Below are 22,585 nucleotides of genomic sequence, written 5' to 3' on the forward strand. Positions count from 1 at the left end.
TGCGGGCAGGCGTACAGCGCGGGGCAGCTGGACCTGCTTGGCGTCTACGTGCAGCGGTCCGCCGTCAAGCACGCGGTGGCGGCGGTGGTGGCGCAGTCGCTGGCCATGGCGCTGGTGCTGGCGTACCGCAACAACTTCGTGGTGCTCTTCACGGGCGACCGGGACATACAGGTGGCCGTGGGGAAGGTGGCGCATCTGCTGGCGGCGACCATGGTGCTCAACAACGTGCAGCCGGTGATCTCCGGGGTGGCCATCGGCGGCGGCTGGTAGGCGTTGGTCGCCTATGTCAACCTCGGCTGCGCCGGTGCAGTTCGGGTGAGTCGATGACGCGTGGGCCCCACATCGGACAAAACTGCTACACGTTGGACAAAACAGCCTCACACACGCTCAGGTGCTAAAAGTGAACGGTTTTGACAGTTGGGTATTAGCATTAGACGGTTTTATAGTTGAGGATCAAAATTAGACCAACATGATCGAGATGTCAAAAAATAGATTTAATCTAAAAAAAAATTCCCCCGCTCCCCCGCCGCCCCACCTCGACGGACGCAATTCAAAAGGCGGCGAGGGCAACGGCAGGCGCTCCTCATCGTTAGCAACGGCTAATTAAGCCCACGCAAAACAGACCCTCTTCCTCCTCGGCTCCTCCTCAGCGGCCCCGCCTCGTCGTCGTCATCCCCTACACGGCTACACCCGACCAAGGAGGAACAACGAAGGGGAAGCACTGTTGCTCTCGGAGACAGAGGACTATGGAAGCAGCAGCAGCAGCCGCCACCGCTGCCCCGTGCCTCCCCTCTCACTCTCCGAGGGTTAGGGCCGCTCCGGTCAGAGTGGTCGCGAGGATTTGCCCCGGCGTAGACCCCGCTGGTTCCTTCCAGGTCGCCGCCCGCGTCCCCGATCCGGCCAATTCCTCCTCCGCTTCCGTCTCCTTCATCCCCATCATCAAGGAGGCCACTCCATCTGGGTACGTTTAATTGTTTTTCCTCCACCTTGCTCCTTGCCGATTATTTAAGATCCGGTCGATCTCATCAACTAAGCTGGCATATTTTGGTCTGCAGAAGCACGACTCCCCACAAGCATCGCGAGTACAAACTCGATTGGTGCTATCTCAACGACAATTCGGACACAGACATCTTCCAGAATGAGGTTAAACACCTCGTGGATAACATATTTTGCGGCGACGGACGCAACCACGCATGTGTAATCACTTGCGGTTCCATTGCCAAAACCCACCTCGTTATGGTATGTTTCTTTCATTTCTGATCAGATGTCTACTCTGAAAATTATAAGAACTGCATATTTTAACTGCCTTTCTGGTTTCAACCAAGTTCACTCATGATTGAATTTCTGATGCAGGGGTCCGAGGATCATCCTGGCTTGCTTACCCTGGCCATGGAGCGAATCCTTGACTGCGCCAAACCCATCAGGGCAACCGTCAGCGTTTCCTCTTATCAGGTGCTTCAAGACAGCCATGTCTTTGATATTTTGGAGCCCAAGGACAGCGAGGTTCTTGTGCGAGAGGATGCCGATGGAAGGACTCACCTCAAGGGCCTCTCCAAGGTACCCTATTTGTTTTTTCTTCTTCTTCTTCTAAATTCATGTTCCTGTCTTCCTATTTTCTCAACCACCTGTTTCTTTGAAATTAATCACTTAATGCAGGTTGGAATCAATTCAATTCAGGAGTTTCAGAATTTGTGTTATGGGGGCGACAAGCTCCAAAATCCCACCAAAGCTTCCAACCAAGCTAGAGGGCACCGTGGTTTTATTATTTTCATTTCTAGAATTGATCAGAATGGCAGAGAATGCTCTGTAGCAAATATGCATTTTCTTGAGTTGGCAGGTATGTACTTTTCATGTGTGAACTACAATTTTATATACTATCTTTTATCACTAATTTAGTTTTTGTTCCCTAATTTTCATTAGGCTATATCAATAACAAGCAAAACAGCCATGGTGGAGGATTTGCTCAACCAAATTCTAAGAAGTCCTTATATGCCGTGATGGATGTTGTGCAATCTCTAAACAGCCACCAGAGCTTCATACCATATAGGAAGAGCAAAGTAACCCATATTTTGCAAGATTCTTTATGCAAGACAAGTGGTGCTTTATTAATAGCATGTTTGGTAAGGGTACTTGGCATTGACATTTTGTATGATGTATTTCTCTTAGGAGATTTTTAAGATAAGTGACTTCTTGTATGTACCATAAATTAAATGGTTGCATTGTTTTGCTTTTATTGTTAATCTTCTATTGGTTTTGAAAAAAAAAAGTTCTATAAAGTGGAAGGTGGTTCAATAATATTGCTCAACTGCATGTTTCTTATCTTAAAATAAAATATATGACTACATGTTCTAGTGCCTTCGGTTAAAACTCAAAAGATAGTGTATCCATGGAAGTCTTAGAAAAAGAATGTAGCTAGTTAAAGTTTTTGTTATCACTATTCACTGTTTCTTTATGTTGCTATTGTTTGACAGAATATGCATTTCTAAATTTAGCTTGGGCTATTTGTTATACCCTCCTCTATGTTACCTTACCATACTTGTTGGAATTGATACATTTCTACTATTACCATGCCAATCTAATGCTATGCATTCCTAGTGCAGGATGAAGTCTCCTGCCAAGATGCAGTCTCTACTCTGAGCTTGGCTTCGCGCTCAAGCCAAGTGGTCAATGAACAGTGCTACAACTTATCCTTAAGCACAAAAGGTTGTTCAAAGTCAAATGTAAACCTTTCAGTAAACGCTAAGAATTTGTCAACGTCATTGTTGCCTTCTATCCAGCAACGAAGTTCTATAGTGGAGAAGTCCGACAAAACTCAATTTAATAACAGTGCAGTAAAAGCAGCTCGAGCTCTCAATTCTAATAAGAGGTCACAGTTTGATTTTGGATTTACTACATTTGATACTAGCATTTTGTCAACATTTGAAACTAATGGTGGTTTTGGTGTTATTCAGATCTGAAACAAGCACACATTCAGTGAAAAAAGCTGTAAACATAGTCTCTGCTTCAACTAATTTGAAACACTCCGGTGCTAAGTCTATCATGAAAGGAAGGTAACACTATTGATTAAGTCATGATTATCTCAATGCTTTCCACAATACCACTAAAATTGATCTTTTGTTGTCCAGGAATTTGTTTTTTCGAACTACTAATTCATCAAAGGTACATAACTAAACTAGTTTCCTCTAATCCTTTCGCATAGTATGTAGGCGAGATGGGTACTAAAGTTGTCATTTTTATGTTACTAACTAATCCAAGTTGTAATTTATGAACTATGTAGGAAGATAAGAAAGATTTGGTGACTACTTAGCACATTATATGTACACTTGTCATTGATCATTAGTGAACATATTTATATATTAGTTTTCTGTGCAATTTCATAGGAGGTAGGGACATCAATTTGCATGGAAATCCAAGCCCTCCCGCCAATTGAGGTACTTTAACTCGTTTATTGCCATTGCAAGTAGATGCTAGTCTTAAAACTAATTATTGATTGGAGCAATATGCAGGAGAAACGTGGCGACACAAAAAACAGTGTAATATCATCTGAAATGCAAGAAGTAGTGCCTTGCAGCATGAAAGAACTAGTATCAAGTGATGTGAAAGAAGAGGTATACAACCCTTGAAAATAGGCAAATAGATGATATTTTGGTGTTTGCAATCCCAATCTGAATATCATTAATATGTATACTTTTTGTTCCTCTATTCAGGACCATTCCTCTTCAGCAGAGAACTTGTATGCTGACTTAGGCATGACATGCTCATCTAATGCAGCTGGTATAACATCTTTTAACTCACTCTATTTCTAAAGGTTAATTATGAAATGATAGTGTTCTCAATTGCCTTCACTTTCCAGATAAATCTACTGAGAAAAATCTAGCCAACGTTATCCAATCCTCTCCAAAGATAAGTGACCAACTGAGAGAGATATCAAACTCATTGAAGCTTCTCAGTACTATGCCATCGAGCATAGTAAAACAAAAGGCAGATATAGTTCATGCCAAACCCTTTGACATAGTTGAAGTAGAACCAAAAACTCCTGAGATCCACTTAAAAGTTGGGCACGTTGAAGATCCACAAGAGTCACTCAAGGCTCGCAGCACAGGGTTTAAGGTCAACTATTTTGAACTCATTACACACAGTCAGTATTGTACCATTAGTTTTGGTGATAAATCATTTATTCTTTTATCTTCACAAAAGCAGAAATCCGTGGCTAAAGAGTGTTTGTCGTTTATAAACAGCGCTAGCAAGTAAGTATTATCACTAACATATTATTTATTGTTGAGTCGAGATTATTTATGTTTTTCTAATGCATGTTTCCATATCGATTGCAGGGAGCAGTTAAAAAGTTTAAAGGTAATCAGAATCTTAAAGATTATGCCCTCACCTTGAACGCAAGTAATTACTTATGTCTTGCTAACTTATTGTTGATGTTGTAGGGTATTGGAGAGAAAAGGGCAAATTTTATTCTTGAGCTTCGAGAGGAGTCACCAGAGCCATTGAAAGAGGTAAACCTTCTACATTGAATACTTAAGAAGTTTAAATTAAATAATATGAAGTGGAGAATATCACTTAAACTGATTTTCCCCTTCCAGATTGATGATCTTAGAAACATCATTGGGATGAGCAAAACAGAGGTAACTCTACTAAATCTATGTGTTTTGTTTTGTTCTTTAAATAAATACAATCAAATTATCCAAATGCAAAAAAATACTACACCATCACTAGAGAATAGAGGCAGTGCATATCTATTAGTCAAATGTACATCTTAGGTGATTTTAGCACATATGGTACATGGTAGAAAGGTTACTCACAGTTGGTACCTTGTATTTCTATTTCATTCAGATCAATAAGATGGTGTCAGGGATGATTTTGGATTCGGAGATGGACTAGGAAGGGTTATGTTGATTTCCACCTAGGAAAGGAGGCCATAGTTCTAAATAGTCCCAGTTTAAATATTGATGCTTGTTGGTAGTGGATTGCTGCAGAATCCAAATGCTCTCGAGTGTTGCTTGTGAGAATAATCGGATGTTTTCTTAAAAAAAATCAGGGATGTATTTGTTTCTTACACGTCTTGTGGAGGTATAAGTTTTATACATGACGTGTAATATAAATACGAACAAAGATTTGGAAGGCTTTCAATGCCCTGTTCGTTTGGCTAATAAGCCATGGTTGAAAGTACTGTTGGCTGATTTGTTATGAGAGAAAAATATTATTCGTTGGCTGAAAAAGTACGGCTTATAAGCCAAGCGAACAGGGCGCAAGTTTGTTGTAGCAGAAGCTATTAGTTACCCTGTCATATTGTCACTGGTTAGTACCTCGTGTGCTGAAGACACCCAATTCAGCCTAACACTAATGATAGAACCGTGAGAACAGATTCAGTTTCGCAGTTGCAGTTGCAGCACCTAAAGGAACTACATCTGTTTGTTGGACTCTGAAGAGTGCTGTGCAGCAGCCAACTACCGCTAACAGAGTCCTGCTCACAACAATCTCTACTATTCTACTCCTTCCATTCCAAATTATAAGTCGTTTTGATTTTTTTGTTACATCCATTTTACTATGCATCTAGATATAATAATATGTCTAGATACATAGTAAAATGAATGAACAACAAAGTTAAAGTGACTTATAATTATTATATCTAGCATAAGAAAATAGATGTATCAAAAAAAATTAAAGCGACCTGTAATTTGGAAGGGTGACATTACTGATTCCGTCTATCAACAGCTGAGTCAAGACTCAGAATCCTGTCTCGGCAAGGATCTCAGGTAGCCGGTCAAGTTCACATCATCAGTTTTCCCTTTTCCGTCCCCTACAAGAAAGTTGCCCCGTACATCATTCTGTACTTTTACTTCCCGAAACATTTTCACGGCTGATAGACTTGAGCTGAAGCAGCCAAGATATTTATCACGTGAACTTGCACTACACACTTGTCATTCCCACACTCTTCAGTCCTCACTTCCCGAAAGCCACAAGATTTGTAGCAGTACACGAGTGGGTGCACGAGTGCTCTTTTCCCCTTTCCTTTCGCCGCTTTTGCACTCCACCGGACCAGAGCACCACCACTTGAATCGCTTCCAAATCTGGAGCCGGAATGACACTGTGACACAGACACGGCCGAGAGGGACACCCAACCCAGCGGCGGCGGCTGCAGAGGCACCAACCATTGCTTCACTGACACCAATGATAAGCTGGCTGGGCTCCCAGCTGCAGTGACACACACACACACACCACCCACCCTCTCTGAGCCTGAGCTGAGATCCCCCATATCCCCAACCCAACACAAAAAAGGCGAGGATAAAAAAAATTTCGCACCACCAACTGACCACAACCTCCCAACTCCCTCAGTCGCTCCCTAAACTCGCAAGCAACCTGCGGCTGAGCTCCGTGCACCAGTTGTCTCGCGTTGCTGCCGGTGCTGCAGGCGGCATTGTCGGCGCGCTAGGATGGGTGGCATGGTGGCGTCGGTGGCGGCAACGCTGCTCGTCGTCCTTGGCGTGGCGTCGGTGGCGACGGCGCAGTTGGAGACCTGCAACGGCGACCTCCCGCCCGTGCTCGCCGCCAACTACTCCGGACTGGCCTGCCAGCCGGTCTGGAACAACTTCGTTCTCCGGGTACGTATGCTGTGTGTGGTCGGAGTCAGGTGGATAATTGAGCTGCTCAGTGTTCTGTTCTTGGAACCTCTGGCCATCTTTGTCGTGGTTGATGCTGTTCAGTGCAGCGTCGATGGTTGTTGAGGTTTGGTTTCTGGGCTTGAGATCTCTCAAGTCTCAAGAACAGGGGTGGGCGGATCTTGTTGCCCGCAGCTGCAGGCGAGATTGCCATAGTGAAATTCAGAGGCTCTGTTCACACTGTTGCTTACTGAACTTTCAGCAGATCAAAGGCTTCCAGCGGCAGTAGTCAACTGATATCTGATAAGGGATTTCCAGCTAATAACGATACAATTCTAGCAATCTGCAGTTTTTCAAGCATAATTCTTAGGATTAGAGTTCGTTTTGGTGGTAGTAGTAGTAGCAGTAGCTGAGCCAATAGAGGCTGAAAGCGTACAGTTCAGATAAAGGGAACCAACAGGCAACATGCAATGCATTATTGATCTACCTATCAAGAAAAAGAGAGTAATGCAAAGTAAATCCTCGGTTGTAGCTAGTAGTAGCATTATATTTCTACTCCCGATTGTTGTGATGAACTGCCGATCTATAGGGCGTACAGATACAGTACAGCTGCAAGCAGCATTTCTGAATTCTGACGTTTGAACCAAACCAACTCCTCTCGGATGGATCGATCATTGCAATGCAGTACCACCAGGACAAGAACAACGTGCTGCGGATCGTGCTGTCGGCGATGTACAGCACGGGGTGGGTGGGCATGGGTTTCTCCAGGGACGGCCTGATGATCGGCTCCAGCGCCATGGTGGGGTGGATCGGCAAGAAGGGGCTCCCCCACATCCGGCAGTTCGCGCTGCGCGGCAAGAGTAGCTCCAAGGTGGTCGTGGACCGCGGCTTCCTCGTCTCCAACGACCACGACCACACCGTGGTGGTGCAGCAGGCCAAGATCTACCTCGCCTTCCAGCTCAGGTTCTCCTACCGCCTCACCCACCAGCACATCATCATGGCCTTCGGCAACAGCATCCCCGTCAAGAACAAGCTCACCAGGCACCAGGACAAGACCTCCTTCACCTTCGATTTCACCACCGGTACGCTGCTCCTCCTGTTCTTGGTGAATGGAAAACTGCTTGCTTTCAGTTCAGAGTGATGTTGCACTGCACTTAGCTGAACCACTTGCAAGTTTGCAAGTGGAGAATAAAGAAATGCTTGCGCCTGAAAAATGAGCCGACAAGTCCACTTGAACTGCAAGCAGTCGTGTGTGTCGGTTGGCCAAAAAAAAGGTTTTGTTTCTTGAAGCTTCAGCGTCAGCTGACACTTTTTAGTTGCCAGACCGACATCAGTTGACATCGAAAAGCACTCGAGCCACCTGCTCGTTGCATTTCATGGCTTCATCATCTACCGTCCGTGTGATCGATCGGATCCCTATACTATGATCTGCAGGCAGAGCTTCGGTGGACGGGTCGTTCCCCTACGGCCTGCGGCGCGCGCACGGCGCGCTGAACGTGTTCGCGTGGGGCGTGCTGATGCCCATCGGCGCCATCTTGGCGCGCTACTTCCGGCGGATGGACCCGCTGTGGTTCTACCTCCACGTCGGCGTCCAGTTCGTGGGCTTCATCATCGGCCTGGCCGGCGTCGTCGCCGGGGTGGCGCTGTACAACAAGATCCAGGCCGACATCCCCGCGCACAGAGGCCTCGGCATCTTCGTCCTCTTCCTCGGCATCCTGCAGATCCTGGCCTTCTTCCTCCGCCCCAACGCCGACTCTAAGTACCGCAAGTACTGGAACTGGTACCACCACTGGGCGGGGAGGCTCGCGCTCTTCTTCGCTGCCGTCAACATCGTGCTCGGCATCCACGTCGGAGGCGCCGACAACTCGTGGAAGATCGGGTACGGGTTCAACCTGGCCGTCATCCTCGTCGCCGTCATCGCGCTCGAGTTCATGCTGTGGACGAGGTGGTCCAAGAACAGCACCTCCACCCCGACGTACTAGAAACCTGCTGCACGTTGTCGTGGATCGTGGTGGCGGCGACGCGAGGGGCAGCCCCTAATTTTTATTTTTATTTTCTGGTTCTTTTCCCAGGGTTGGATGATGTTGTGTTTGCCCTGACCCTGTTTTCTTGTTGGTTTTGTTCTTCGGAACTGCAAAAGTGTACTCGCACTGCCCATAGTTCTGCACGCCTGGGCCTGGTGGTATAGTGGTCCTCTATGATTCTTTATTTCTCGAGGCATGTTACAGCCGTGTATGATAACTTGACGAGAGTAAATATGACGAATGTAAGATGCTTTGGTAGGATTTTTCTTTGATTTCTATTGAGCATTGTAGTAGAGATGTTAATAGAGTAGCGCATAATCTTGTTAGTTTAGCTGTTCAGTCAAAGCATGCTAGTATTTGGATCGATGAACCCTAGCTTCATTCTTGAAACCCTGATGAATGACGTAACCCTATTCGAAAATCAATAAAGAACGTGGCTTCCAAAAAAAACTTGACGAGAGTAACGTGGCCATACATTTGTTGATGCCTAGCTCGTCCGGTGGACCTCCGTGCACTATAGCAAAAAAACTGTTATTTTATCTATCATTTTAAAATTAACTATGAACTAATAATTTTTTTTTTGGCTTGACTGACTCTAGTTTTTCCGCATATTATAACAAGGAACTAGAACTGTGTCAAACGAGGTCTTCTTGTGCTATAGTCAGAAATAAACTACACTACTCACACATCAGAGCCCAACAATGCAGAAAAGTAACCGGGCCACACCCCAACCAATGCACAGGAACTCATCGCGTCAACCCACCTCATTGCGTTCTGAAACCGTATTTTTTCAGCGAACCAACGATGTTTTTCTCTTACAACAAATCAGCCAACGGTATTTTTCAGCCTGACTTATCAGCCAAACGAACAGAGCAGCTTGTGATAAACGTATAGTCACAACTAGGAATAACACCAATTTGACGGGTACTATGATCCTATACCCACATTCGCCATATGAGAGTTTACAATGGGATTATCCGTGCCTATGGTAGAGAAGTTCACCCATACCTGCAGCCAACGGGTAACCTGCATCCAATTTGACACCGAGCACATATGAATTATTACTAGCATTCAACAAATTAGACATTTAGTAATCAACACATCATGACAAGCACATAAGTATTTCAGACCAGCAAATCACCAAATGCAGTAGCAGTAGCATGCTAGCAGGGTGCGGAGTAGCAGGCGAGCGCGTGGGCGGTGGGCAGAGTGCGGACCGCGGACATTGGTGCCGGTGAGGTGCGCTGTGCTTGCGCAGTGCGCAGTGCGCGATGACCCGAGCGGCCGAGCCTGACTCCCCGAGCCCCGGCCACCAACTAGGGTCGAGTCACAGCCTCACCTCGTCACATCAGCCTCTAGGTGCTCCTCCTTCGCTACTCGGTCCCAACAGCGGTTTTCCACGTTTCCACCACGGGTTGAGCGACCGCAGCCCCGCACAGTCCGCGAATTTTTCTTCGGCCGGCAGCCCGGCAAGCAAGTGAAGCAACCGGCACGGCACGGCCGCACGGCGCGCGCGGACGCAGACGCAGATCAACGCCACCGGGTCGGGGTCGGCGGGTACTGTTACTGACGCGCGCGTGCGTGCCCTCGTTTTTCTCTCAGGCCTCCGCACGCACGACGGCCCGATCGAGCACGCACCGGGCCCCCGCGGCAGACGCTGTCGAAGCCTGCTACTATACTCCCGTCGCTGTCGGCGCGGGCGTCACCGGGAGCTTCCGATGCTGGCGTCACGTCAGGCAGGGCGTTTGGATTTCCGTCGACTACGACCGCCCCGCCCGGCAACACGATGGATGGATCATAGATCGATGCCGTATCCGGAAGACGTGCTACGGATCGGAAAGCGACCGCAGGGTGGTGACTACTTTTAGCCGGCACACGGGTGACGACCGGCGGCACGACACCAACGCCAACCCTTGCACTTGCATAGGCCATATATACTAGCTATCTGACGATCGAGTCGTGATGATTGGCCCGACTCCTCACGGGGAAATGGGCGAAACGAGAGTGGCCACGTGACGTAGGTGTCGGCCGGTGTCGTTGTTGGCGAAATCCATCTGCGCTGCTAACCACAGTCTTCTGGTGAGTTGTGAGTTTGTGACAGCGTAACCACTAACCAGATGTATATATGCAGTCCTTCAGCTGTGCAGCCTGCTGGAAGCCTGGAATAGTGTGGACATGGATGTAGGCAGGGAGTATAGCCATATAGGGCTAGCTAGTTTCGGTCTTGGGCCTCTTGGCGGTCCGAAAGTTAGCAAGGACAAACACCGTACCCAGCAGAGACGCCTTGAACCGGAAGCACCGCCACGCTACCCTGTCTTGTACTTTTCAACTTATTTTTTTTATTGAAACAGTATTTTTCTTCCACAACAAATTAGGCAACAGTAAGCCATAGCTTATCAGTCAGCGAAGGGGGCTCTAGCAACATAGGCACGTCACCTGCACGCTAAAAAAGAAGTATCAAAACCTATTTATCATGTGTTTCTGGAGGTCAGATCGACACTTCTACAGTTGCATGCCAACCGAGGAAGAAATAGCCTCCATGCCTCCATTGCATGCTTAAAGCTACACAGTAACTGATGATATTATATGGTGTAATCCTTTTTAAAAAATATATATATATCTTATAGCTATGAGCATGATGGCTAGAGATGACCCATACTCGCCTTGTGGAACCATTTAGAGATTAGCATACCTTGTTCATAATACAGCGTACCAAAATAAAATGGCAGCTTGAACGGACATGCATACACATACTAGTATACCGCCATGTCACGAGAGCTAGGACACAACAATGTGCCTATTCGCTCGGAGGAATTTGAAGAAATATAGAGAAATTTGTGAGAGCATGAATAGTGAAATTCATCCGTCAACAGTGAATTCCAACTGGTTTTTGTACCAGCCGAACACAGCCAATGGTTTTTGGCTACGTATACACGTGTCACCAGCTAGCCTAGCTACTTGATGTGGTCTAAACGTCAAATCACTACTGCAGAAAAGGTTTGTAGCAACGGCTCAATTTTTTTTGTAGGGACGGCTGGGGATGGAGACGCCCCTACAATGGGCGTGCTCGGAACCCACGTGTCGGTGTTTTGGACCGGGGGATCCTCAACCAGCTAGTAAATTTGTACTACGTGTCCCCCAATCCCGGATGGTGATGCAAAGAGACACAAGATTTATACTGGTTCAGGCAATCGATGCCCTACGTCCAGTCTGAGAGATCGATATTGTATTCCTTGCACCGAAGTGCTTGTAGTAGGGGTTACAAGCTAGATGAGAGAGGGAGTTAGTCCCAGGTCTCGGCGAGGTGTGGTGCGGGCTGCTTGAGACGTTGCTCTCAGGCGGCTAGGTTGTGTGTTACAGGGTGTTGTTCTTCGTTCGTCCCTCTCTCTAGAAATAGCCCAAGTCCTTTCCTTTTATAGTTTGAAGGGAGGACAAGGGTAGTACATATGCTTAACTATACGGTGTCGTGCGAACAGAGGCGGCGTGTCCGAGCCCTGTGGCCTGTTCCTGTGGTGGCATAGTCGTCGGAGTGGTCCGTCCTTAGAGCACTGGGGCGGCGTGCCGGTCCCATCCGATCCTGTGCGTCATGGGAGCTCCAGGGCTGCCTCGGAGCGGGTGCGGCGGTCGTGCGAGTCGCTGTGGATGGACTGTGCGCGAGGCCGAGGCCACACCGCAGCGGGGGGTCTCGGCAGACACGAATCCCGAGTTAGCCGAGACCCTGGTGCATAGTGCCGAGGCCCGGAGAGGGCGATTGATCTGGTGTGCTGGTTCGGAGGCGGTGATGACCCGGGCCAGGCTACCCATGTCGTGTTGTTTTCGAGGCGGGGATTGCGGGGCACGGTGTAGTGCGGGCGCCGATCATAGGCACAGTATCAGAATACAGTGGCCGGTAACCCCCGCCGTGCCCTGTCTCAGCCGGTATGGCGCTGATGCGACCTCATGTCCCGTCGGCCATTCCGTGGTGTCAAGCCGTCGTCCGGCTGAGATTGCGAGAGTGGTTGGCGTATTAATGGGACATGACGTGCTGTCGGGGAGATCGGTCGAGGCGGGGGTGACGGGCTATGGACGAGCTAGCCTCGAGCGATGCGGAGGATAGCAGTCTCATCTGAGATTGTACGCACGGGGCCTCGGGCGAGTCGGAGATTGGGCTCCTTGCCGAGGCCTCCCGTGAGGGGCCTCGCGCGAGGCGGAGATTGCGTCAGGGCGCCGAGACCTCCCGTGCGAGGCCTCGGGCGAGGCGGAGAGCCGGTGGGCTCGGGTGAGGCTGGTGATGAGCCCACGGCTTACCCTTTAGCTTCGTTGTTGATGGGATCTAAGTGACCTTTTTGGTGTACACTTAGGGTACTCCGTTTTATGGTACCCGACACCACGAGACTAGCTGCCCCTACAAATGACACAGTAGGGGCGGCTGGTGATACGAGCTGCCTCTACAAATGGGTCGATTTGTAGGGGCGGCTTACTCACCAGCCGCCCCCGGTGTTGCGATTTGTAGAGACGGCTCAATCATCAGCCGCCCCTACAAATGCATTTGGCTCACTCTCAAATTCGCAGGCCCAATTAAGGTTGTAGATGATCTCGTCCATCCACCTTGACCCAACGGGGAGGATGCAATCTTCCTCGTATAAAACGGATGCCAGAACCCCTATCCACACCCACCCCTTCCTTTTCCCAGCTCCGCCCCAGCCCTAGCCTGCACCGCCACCGGCCACAACTCCCTAGTGCCTAGGCCTCAACTCCCTCCCTGGCCGGTGATGACTACCGTGGGGAAGCGAATCGTGCTCGCAGCTGGAGAGAAAAGATCGAGAGCCACACACCTCATTTCTCTCCTCTTCCTCCCATTCACGCGCTAAGAAACTACGGAGGCTGGGCATCCCGTGCGAGTCAGCGCCTCTGCACTAGCTCGATAGCCGGGCCCACGGGGAAGGGGGGAGCACGGCAGGGACTGCAGCGGTCGGATCTCGTGCGCCCTCGCTGATCGGAAGGCCCAAGTACCTGAACGACAGGCCAGAAGGACGATCCAATCACCGACCGGAAGGCCAGGCCGAGGAGGAACAGCGCCCGATTTCTGACTCCGGCCCACCTCTCCTACCGAAGCGCTCGCCCCAGTCTCCAGCCCGCCTCCGATGACCTTTCCAACCGGAAGGCCTGGCCAAAACGTCGCTTCCGACTCCGACCCTGCGCTCTCCGACCCAGGATACGCCGAACCTCTGCTCACTGCTCTTCTCCGACTGGCGCGATCAGAGCCGACTGGGACCAGCCGACCGGGGACGCCCGCTCGGTAAGGACCAGGAAATGTCCAGAGAAAGTAAGGCATGACGCATAAGTCAATACCATGATACCAAGGACCGTACCCTATACGCCTGCAGAAACAGTAGTCGGCAACCTCCCTGACACATAGTGTTGTAGGCGCCGAGATTTCTCCCTACAGTATGGTGGGTGTCGTTAAACTCCCATACGGTAAGGCTCCCCCACGTGCCTCTAGGCATCGACAGTGTTGTGGGCGCCGGTATTTACCGTACCAAGTGAACATGGTGAAACTTCTCATATGCCTCTGGGCATCAATAGTATAGCAGGCACCGACGTCTGCCACACCAGAAAAAGACGACACCATCTCACACGTGCATCTAACATTCTATAGTATTGTGGGCGTCTACCATCATCCTGTACCCACCGGCGTGGGCAACAAGACTTAGTAGCATACGTACTCTCTCCCTCTCACTTGTAAGGCCATCCCCTTTATCTATAAAAGGGGATGCGCTCTCTTCCAATAGATAAGTGATTCCAGATTCATTAGATCGACCAAGTTCACTAGCTCACAACCACAGAACCACCAGGTTCGGACCTCAAGCACACGCTTGAACACTTAGCTCATAGCAGAGCTCCTGTCGCTCTCGGCCCTTCCGACCGGAGCCGACCGGACCTCTTGTATACCCCATCTTTCCACCTTCCGTTTGTATCCCCACTGCAAACTTCGAGCACTTGGGCTTAGGAATAAAGTCACTGACTGACTCCGACTGGATGTAGGGCACGTGGCCTGAACCAGTATAAACCCTGTGTCATTGAGTGCTAGGCCACCTCTGATCACAACGTACGTCAAAACTACAAATATTTACTAGTTGGTCATTTTACACACCGATAGTTGGCGCCGTCCGTGGGGAGACGCTGTACGTTCAACACTTTTTGGTCATCGGATGGCCCACTTCTTCACCACCTCCGCCGTGGTGGGCTCAGGAGATACGGTTCGCTTCGGCTCACTGGAGTTTCCCGCACTCCCACCTGTTGGGATGTGGGTTCCACCCATTTTTGAGCTATCCCAGGCCTTCCCCTTCAGAAGCCTGGACTTCGTCGCCGACCGGCTTGGCGTACTGCACCTCCGCGAGGAGGCACTCGTTCCGGCACCCATCGAAGGGGCGCCCTCCATCGGCTTCGGAACGCACGACGACTTCAACGATGCGGCATCTACGCTTCATTCCGAGCAAACTCTTTGCTTCAAACCCTAATGTGAGTAATATGCATACTGTTATTTACTCTTTATTCACTATCTCCCATCGATCATCCGGAGGGACTGTATTGGCCGCACCACAAACACCGTATGATCGGTTCCCCTATGGCCTCGCGTCCTCCACGGATGCGTACGCCTGGGGGCTCCGAAGGATGCTGGCGCCATCCCCCCTCACATCCAAATTCGTGGGAATGGCGAGCTATGCTCCAACCATCCCCCATGAGCTCCCGGATGATGAGGGTGAGAGCGACGGCTCCAGCATCGATGACGTGGAACCTCGCCACCATCCGTCCCGGGACTGCGCTATGGCGGACGTTTCGGGATAGCCACCGGTGGTTGTGGAGTCTGTACAGACTCACACCCCTCTGGACCCGTGTGAGGGTCCCTCGCGTCTGCGCAAGCACACGCCGAGGAATTACGACAACGGCGGAACCAGCCACCACCCGCGCCGGGGCGCTCGCTACAGCACGCTGCGCCCCGTGCGCATGACCCGGTGGGCGACGTCCGACGTCGCACCCGCCAGGTCCAACACGATATCATGAACAAGGGGAACGATCTCCCATAGTTTGCTTAGACTAGCCAGAACATCACTACTGCAGCAATGCTTCTGCGCGGCGTCCCCGAGCCCATCGACCCCCAGGAGCGGGCGGTCTACCGAAACCTCTGGGTTTTGGTGGAAGCCACCGCCATCCAATAGGCGGAAAGCTCTGCATCATGACTCCGACACGCACCCTCTCTCCCCACCAGGGGAGTGGGGACATGCCAGATGGATCGCTCCATCGGCTCGCCGCTACAGCCGTCGGGTGTGGCTCGGGAGGCAGCAGCTGCGCCACAGTCCGAGTCTGGCATGATGATGACGCCCATCGGGCGGTGATGAGAGCAGGCGACATAGATCCCGGCCGAACCATTGAGGGGAGCGGCGAAACACGCCCCAAGCGTGGTCGCCGGCCGGATGACTGGAATCTAGCCCTAAGGGCCCAGGACCATGGGCCTTTGACCTCCATATCCAGAGGGCGCCACTCCCACAGTGCTTCTGACCGCCCACCAACATCACCAAGTATATCGGGGAGACAAACCCTGGTATTTGGCTCGAAGATTTTATGGCTCGCCTACCGAGCCGGAGGGGTGGATGATGACTTTTTCATCATTCAGTATCTCCACATCTACATAGGGGAACATGTTCAGGCATGGCTCGAATTCTTCCCGCACGACAGCATCCGCGACTAGGTGGATCTCAAGAGGGTCTTCGTCGGGAATTTCCAGGGGACGTATGTCTACCCTGGAAACTCCTAGGACCTCAAGAGCTGCCAGCAGGAGCCCAGTGAGTCCCTACGGGATTACATCCGCAGGTTCTCCCAACAACGCAACTCCCTCCCTGAAGTCATCGATGCGGACGTCATCAGCGCATTCCTCTCGGGGACGACCTACGAGTCCCTGATTCACAAGCTTGGCTACCTGAAGCCCCATACCACTGGCGACCTGCTCGACGTCGCCACTAACCACGCCTCCAGCGAGGAGGTGGTCGGAGCGGTCTTCAACGGAGGCCAGGACAAAGGCAAGGCCAAGCGCATGGACCAAGATGAGGGCCCCTCCACACAGAGGGGCAAGAAGAATAGAAAGGATCGGCACCGGTCGGACAACGCCACGTTGGTCGCCACGGCCGATCGCACGGTCAAGCAGCCCCAACAGGGACTGCCTGACCACTTCAACAAACTCATGGACAGTCCGTGCACCAACCACGCCTACCCCATCAAAAACCTCTACAAGGACTATGAGCTCCTCAAAGGTTTGCTCCGATAGGCTGGCGGGCCGAAGGAGGGAGATGGCAAAGAGGCACCAGCCAAGAAAGGAGTCACGACAGGCAAGGATGGAGACAGTTTCCCTGAACCTGAGGAATGCATCATGATCTTCAGTGGGTCCGACGCCATCTAGACAAAGTGCCAGCACAAGGTGCGCTATAGGGAGGCATGCGCCGCCGAGACGGCCATCCCCTTCTTCCTCAGCTGGTCAGAATCTCTGATCACCTTCAATCAGATGGACCATCCCTCCCATGTCGCAAGACCGGGATGCTACCTGCTCGTCATCGAGCCTATCATTCGTAAGAAGCACCTCACCAAGGTGCTGATGGACAGAGGCAGCGGCCTCAACATCCTCTACATCGACACCCTTGATGCCATGCGCATTCCCCGGTCGGAACTCCGCCCGGTGGGTTCTCCCTTCCATGGGGTGATCTCGGGAGCGCAGGCGTACCCACTCGGGCAGATCGATCTGCCCGTCATGTTTGGCAGCCGATCCAACTTCCACTCGGAGGTCCTCACCTTTGAAGTGGTGGAATTCCCAGGGTCCTACCATGCCATCTTGGGGCAGCCATGCTACGCCAAATTCATGGCAATCCCCAACTACACCTACCTCAAGCTGAAGATACTGGGACCAAACGGCGTCCAGGGGCTTTTTTGCGTCTTGAGTGAGGAGTTTTTATCGTATTTGCCAAGCCCACAAGTGCGAGTTCGGGTCGCGGGGTTTCGGCAAGGTCACAGGGAGAGCCCTCGAGCCTCCGCACGAAGCAAGAGGGCCCTCACGCTTCCTTTTCGCTCGGAAGGAGGGGTGGAAGGTGTCAGGCTACCCTCGGTGGGCACGAGCGATGGCACTTCCGGTGAGCTGTTATCGGGTAAGTCCGAGTAGAGGCCCGTGCCCCATTTGCTAGGGGACGGCTAGCGGTCTAGAGACACACTCCAAGAGTACCAGAGGGTTTCTCTAGTGGGTGCCAAGGCCGTTCGCTGGGCCTCGGTGGCTCGGTGCCTCCCTACGGTGGGATCCCATTCGGAGACTTCCCTGCTGGTCTCGGACACGACTTAGGACACCCCGAGCGATTGCTTGCTCGGGCCTCGGCCATTCATAGGCTCGCCTCAAAGTCATCCCTGACTCTGTTGCCCTGGGGCGGCTATCGAAACCTCTGGGGGCCCAGCCTTCGAACCCCTAGACCGTAACGGGCTTAGTGCCCTTTATCGTATTTGTAACGAAACTTCTAGCGTGGACTTAGATCGTTTGTCTTTGTCTAGGGTACAGGAGGAGCCCCCGAGCCTCCGCCTGGAGCAAGAGGGCAGTCAGGGGTCCCCTGGCTTTTTTATTTGACCCTCACATATCCTTTTCGTTCGGACGGAGGGTTTGTTTGCCGAGCCCATTCGGGTGTGAGCCGGAGCCACTGGTCTCGATAGGGTTGCAGGAAGAGCCTCCTAGCCTCTACATGGGGCGAGAGGGCCGTCGGGAGCTCCCCTGGCTTTTTATACGCCCCTCGCGCTTCCCTTTCGCTCGGAAGGAGGGGTTGTTTTGCCGAGCCCCCTCGAGTGCGAACCGGGGTCGCTAGGTCTCGGCAAGATTGCAGGAAGAGCCCCCTAGCCTCTGCATGGGGCAAGAGGTCCATCGGGGGTTCCCCTGACTTTTTTGTATGACCCTCACGCTTCCTTTTTGCTCGGAAGGAGGGGTGGAATGTGCCTGGCTACCCTTGGTGGGCACGAGCGTTGGCACTTCCGGTGAGCTGTTATCGGGTAGGTCCGAGTGGAGGCCCGTGCCCCGTTCGCTAGGGGACGGCTAGCGGTCCAGAGACACACTCCAAGAGTACCAGAGGGTTTCTCTAGTGGGTGCCAAGGCCGTTCGCTGGGCCTCGGTGGCTCGGTGCCTCCCTATAGTGGGATCCCATTCAGAGACTCCCTACCGGTCTCGGATATGACTTAGGGCGTCCCAAGCGTTTCGCTTGCTTGGGCCTCAGCCCCGTATAGGCTCGCCCACGGTCGTCCCTGACTCTGTTGTCCTGGTGCGGCAGTCGAAACCCCTTGGGGCCCAGCCTTTGAACCCCTGGACCATAATAGGCTCGGAGCCTGGTTCCTTCATCTGAAAGGAATGGGTCGGGGGGAATATCTTCCCCCTTGGCTCGGTAATCGGGCGGCGCGCCTTTTGAGGCAGTTTCCTAGGGAGGCGAAACGACGCCTGCTGCCGTAGTGGCCGAGCGTGACGTGGTGGATGTGACGTAACTGTTCCCGCAATTAATGAGAAAGAAGTGGGCGCGTGGGCGGCAAAATCGGCTCGTGGTTAACTACGCCGGATCGGGGGAAACTTCCCCGATTCCATCGCCCGTTCGTTTCACCTTCCCCCTACATATATACTCAAAGAGTCTCGCCCCTACCCACCTTACCTTGCCTGCATTAGCTCTACCTCCATCGAGCCGTCGTTAGAGCAGCGGGTGCGGGGAGAAGAAGGGAGAAGAGCGAGCCAGGGAGAAAGCGAGAAAAAGCGAGAGCTCGGGAGAGAGAGAAAAACTCACCGCCGCATTCAGCCCCTCCATCGCACTCATGGCCGGCGACATCGTTGTTGTCGAGGCGGACCCCTAGGATCCTTCCGATGTTACCGTGGAGACACTCCAGTCGCTCATCGATGGCGGACTCCTTCGTCTGGTGACGGAACCCACCAGGCCGGAGTGGATCGCTCCGTACGGCGAGCCAGAGCCGAGGCCTCGCGACGGCTACGTCGTGAGCTTCGTCTCCTTTCACGAGCGTGGCCTCGACGTTCCGGCGGATTGGTTCATGCGGGCACTCCCACACTACTATGGCGTGGAGCTCCACAACTTCAACCCCAACTCCATCGCACAAGCGGCCACCTTCGTTGCCGTCTGTGAGGGGTACTTGGGCATTGCTCCCCATTGGGAGTTGTGACTCCATCTCTTCCGGGCGGGGCACACTACTAAGCTGACGGGCACGTCGGGCACGAGGAAAGCGACGAGGGCCGACGGCTGCACTCTCCAAGTGCGCCAGGACCGCCAGCACCTCTACATCCTAGCCTAGCTCGCGTCATCCAATCGCCGGTGGTACACGAGCTGGTTCTACCTTCGTAACGACGACGGAGGACTTCCCCCCTACACCGGGCGGATTGTGGGGAGCTGCCCAGAGAGATGGAAGTACGGCGTCCCGAGGGATGACCAACCCAAACTGTGGCCGCTTCTGGAGGGGCTGGAGAGGCTATGGGGCCGCGGCCTTACCGTGGCTATGGTCGTGGCTACCTTCCACCGCCGGAGGGTGCTACCGCTGATGGCTCGGCGGCGGCGGCTGTTCGAGATGAAGCCGGGTGAGCCCATTGAGGGCATCCGGATGCCCTCTTTCGCCCTTTTCGATGAGGAAATTGTTCGTCGGGTGGGGGAGATGGTTGAGGCGAAGCTGAGGGGCGACAACTTGACCCCCATCACGATGCAACCATCGTAGGGGTTCCTCTCGCTGGTAAGTTCTGTGCCGATGTAGCCCCCGAGCCTCCTCCGTTTCCCCTGACTTCTTGTTCCCTTATGCACGTTCGTCGTTCCTACAGGGGATGAGGGACGTGCGTTCCTCTCCGCCACCCATTCCCAAGGACGTGAGGCGGCGGGCGATCAACCGAGCGCACGCCGACGCGCAGAAAAAACGGAAAGACGCCAAGGCGGCGAAGCGCACAAAGAAGATCCTCGCGCGCGAGGAGCTAGATAAGCGTCGTCGTCAACAAAGGAAGGATGGCCTCCCGTTGGAGGAATCCCCATCGCCGTCGCTGTCGACGGAGGCCTCGGATGGGGATGACAAGGGCGAGGTGGGGCGAGGTCCCCTAGACCATCTCCCTGACGTAGTGGAGGTGGTGCCCAGGGTGTTGACAAGCAGCCCGGCACTCCCGGGAGGAGGAGGAGAAGCGGACCCGAGGTTGGCGATTGCTCGCTCCGGGGCCAAGGCCGACACACCCGGGGCGCGGGCGTTGGGCAAACGCGCCGTCAGCCCGGTGGGTTCAACGGCGATGGTGGAACAAGTGGCGGCGGACATGATGCAACCGCCCCCGCCAGGGACTGACGGGGCGCCGGGGTCCTTTGAGGACCGGCCAGCGCCAATGGACACGGAGGCGATGCCTCTGCCGCCGCCACCGCCCTTGTAGACGAGGGTCGCCGTGGCGAAGCGGTTGCCGCCCCGTTCGAGGTAGGTGTATTTTTGGTGGGGTCGCAATGTCTTCCGTTTGCTCTTTGGTCTCGTGCTGACCCTGTAGGTGATTTTTCCTTAGTCGGAAGCGGCCTGCGGACGAGCTTCCCTTGGCGCCCCTTAAGGCGCTCAAGGTGAGCCCCGGCTCCTCCACCCACTGGGTGGCGGAGGCACAAGCCGCTATACAACGCGGCGCGGCATCGGCGAGGGCCGACCTAAAGGAGCCGGCCACCCAAGGAGGGGCTGCCGAGGCGACCCCGACACAGACAGGGGAGGGAGTGCTTCTGCCCCATGAGGGCGAGGCTCACGAGTTGAATGGGGCTAGAGTGCCCTTGGTTGCCGAGGCCCCCGGGGTCTCTGAGGCTGAGGCAACGGAGGCCGGGGCGCCCAAGACCGCTGAGACCGCAGTGGCGGTGGTCGGTGTTTCTGCGACCGCCGAGGCCACGATGGCGGAGGCCGGAGCCCCTGAGACCGTCGAGGCCATAATTGCGGAGGCCGAAGCCCCCGAGATCGCCAAGGCCGATGTGATGGCGGCGAGGCCGTCTGTCCAGGAGGTGGAGATGAAGGCGGTGGAGGCCTCGGTGGCGCCCTTGGTTTAGGGCCCGTCGTTGTTACGAGAGAGCGCCCAGAAGGCGGAGGTCTATCCGATCTCCTCCGACGATACTCCCCAGGCACGGGAGGTGGTCGACGCCGAGGAGACCGGCACCGTGGAATAGCCGGCTCCGATCTTGGGCGAGGGGAGCTCGGCCCTCGTGCGGGCGCGACCCGAGCCTCATGGGTGGGATCACCTGAGGGTACTGTGGCAGAGCCGGGATGACCCTGAGGGGGAGCCCCTGTTCGCCCTCAAGGACGCAGCCGAGGACGGGCGCTGGGGCACCTTCGAGCAATACCGCCAGCTAGCAGAGCAGTCGCTACGGACGGCGCTGTCCGTGGTGGCCGTCGACCTGCCCGGAGTCGCCCAGGTTCGCGTTTTCTTTTCTCGCGTGACGTTGTCTTTTTCTAAGTTTTGTTGCAATCAATGACCCCTATTCTGCTTCCCCAGGAGCTCGAGACCCGGTCCCTTGGGAAGTCGGTCTTTCTCCGGCGGGAGAGGGGCGTCTGGGACTAGCTCCAGCGGCAAAGGGGCCTGCTTGCGAGTGCCAATGAGCTTCTAGCGGCGTGGAGCGCGGAGGTGGAGGACCTCCGCCTCCGTTGTGCCGACGCAAAGGTTGAGGCGGCCACGGCCCAGGAGCAGCTCGCCCCTCTGGCGGCGCGGGTCAAGGAGTTGGAGGAGGAGCTCACCCACGCGGCCAGTGATCGGGATGCCTTCAGGGCTCGAGCCGTTGAAGCTTCGGCCTCGGCCACCGCTCTTGCGGGGCAGCTAGGGGCGGAACAGAATGCGCACTAGCTGACGAAAGGTGCCTTGGATAAGGCCCTTGCTACAGCTAAGACCTCGCAAACTGAGGCTGTGGTTTGGAGGGGGACGGTCGAGGGTGA

General features: G+C 53.2%; 2 protein-coding genes across 2 annotated transcripts; both read left to right on the forward strand.

Moving 5' to 3' along the window:
* Nucleotides 1-603: 603 nt before the first annotated feature.
* On the forward strand, nt 604-5,422 carry LOC136513737 (kinesin-like protein KIN-10B). Its single transcript, XM_066507698.1, has 17 exons — nt 604-961; nt 1,056-1,239; nt 1,354-1,557; nt 1,657-1,837; nt 1,921-2,120; nt 2,601-2,866; nt 2,952-3,050; nt 3,126-3,159; nt 3,381-3,431; nt 3,507-3,608; nt 3,708-3,774; nt 3,854-4,110; nt 4,201-4,247; nt 4,332-4,353; nt 4,437-4,505; nt 4,593-4,634; nt 4,843-5,422. Exons 1-17 carry the CDS (start codon nt 747-749, stop codon nt 4,888-4,890), a joined length of 2,088 nt encoding a protein of 695 aa, XP_066363795.1. The 5' UTR covers nt 604-746; the 3' UTR covers nt 4,891-5,422.
* Nucleotides 5,423-6,318: 896 nt separating this feature from the next.
* LOC136512060 (cytochrome b561 and DOMON domain-containing protein At3g61750-like) lies at nt 6,319-8,816 on the forward strand. The gene is made up of 3 exons (XM_066506063.1): nt 6,319-6,611; nt 7,294-7,690; nt 8,043-8,816. Exons 1-3 carry the CDS (start codon nt 6,444-6,446, stop codon nt 8,588-8,590), a joined length of 1,113 nt encoding a protein of 370 aa, XP_066362160.1. The 5' UTR covers nt 6,319-6,443; the 3' UTR covers nt 8,591-8,816.
* The last annotated feature ends 13,769 nt before the right edge of the window (nt 8,817-22,585 follow it).

This window comes from Miscanthus floridulus, chromosome 16 (assembly GCF_019320115.1).
Source record: "Miscanthus floridulus cultivar M001 chromosome 16, ASM1932011v1, whole genome shotgun sequence".
In the NCBI taxonomy this organism is placed as follows: domain Eukaryota; kingdom Viridiplantae; phylum Streptophyta; class Magnoliopsida; order Poales; family Poaceae; genus Miscanthus; species Miscanthus floridulus.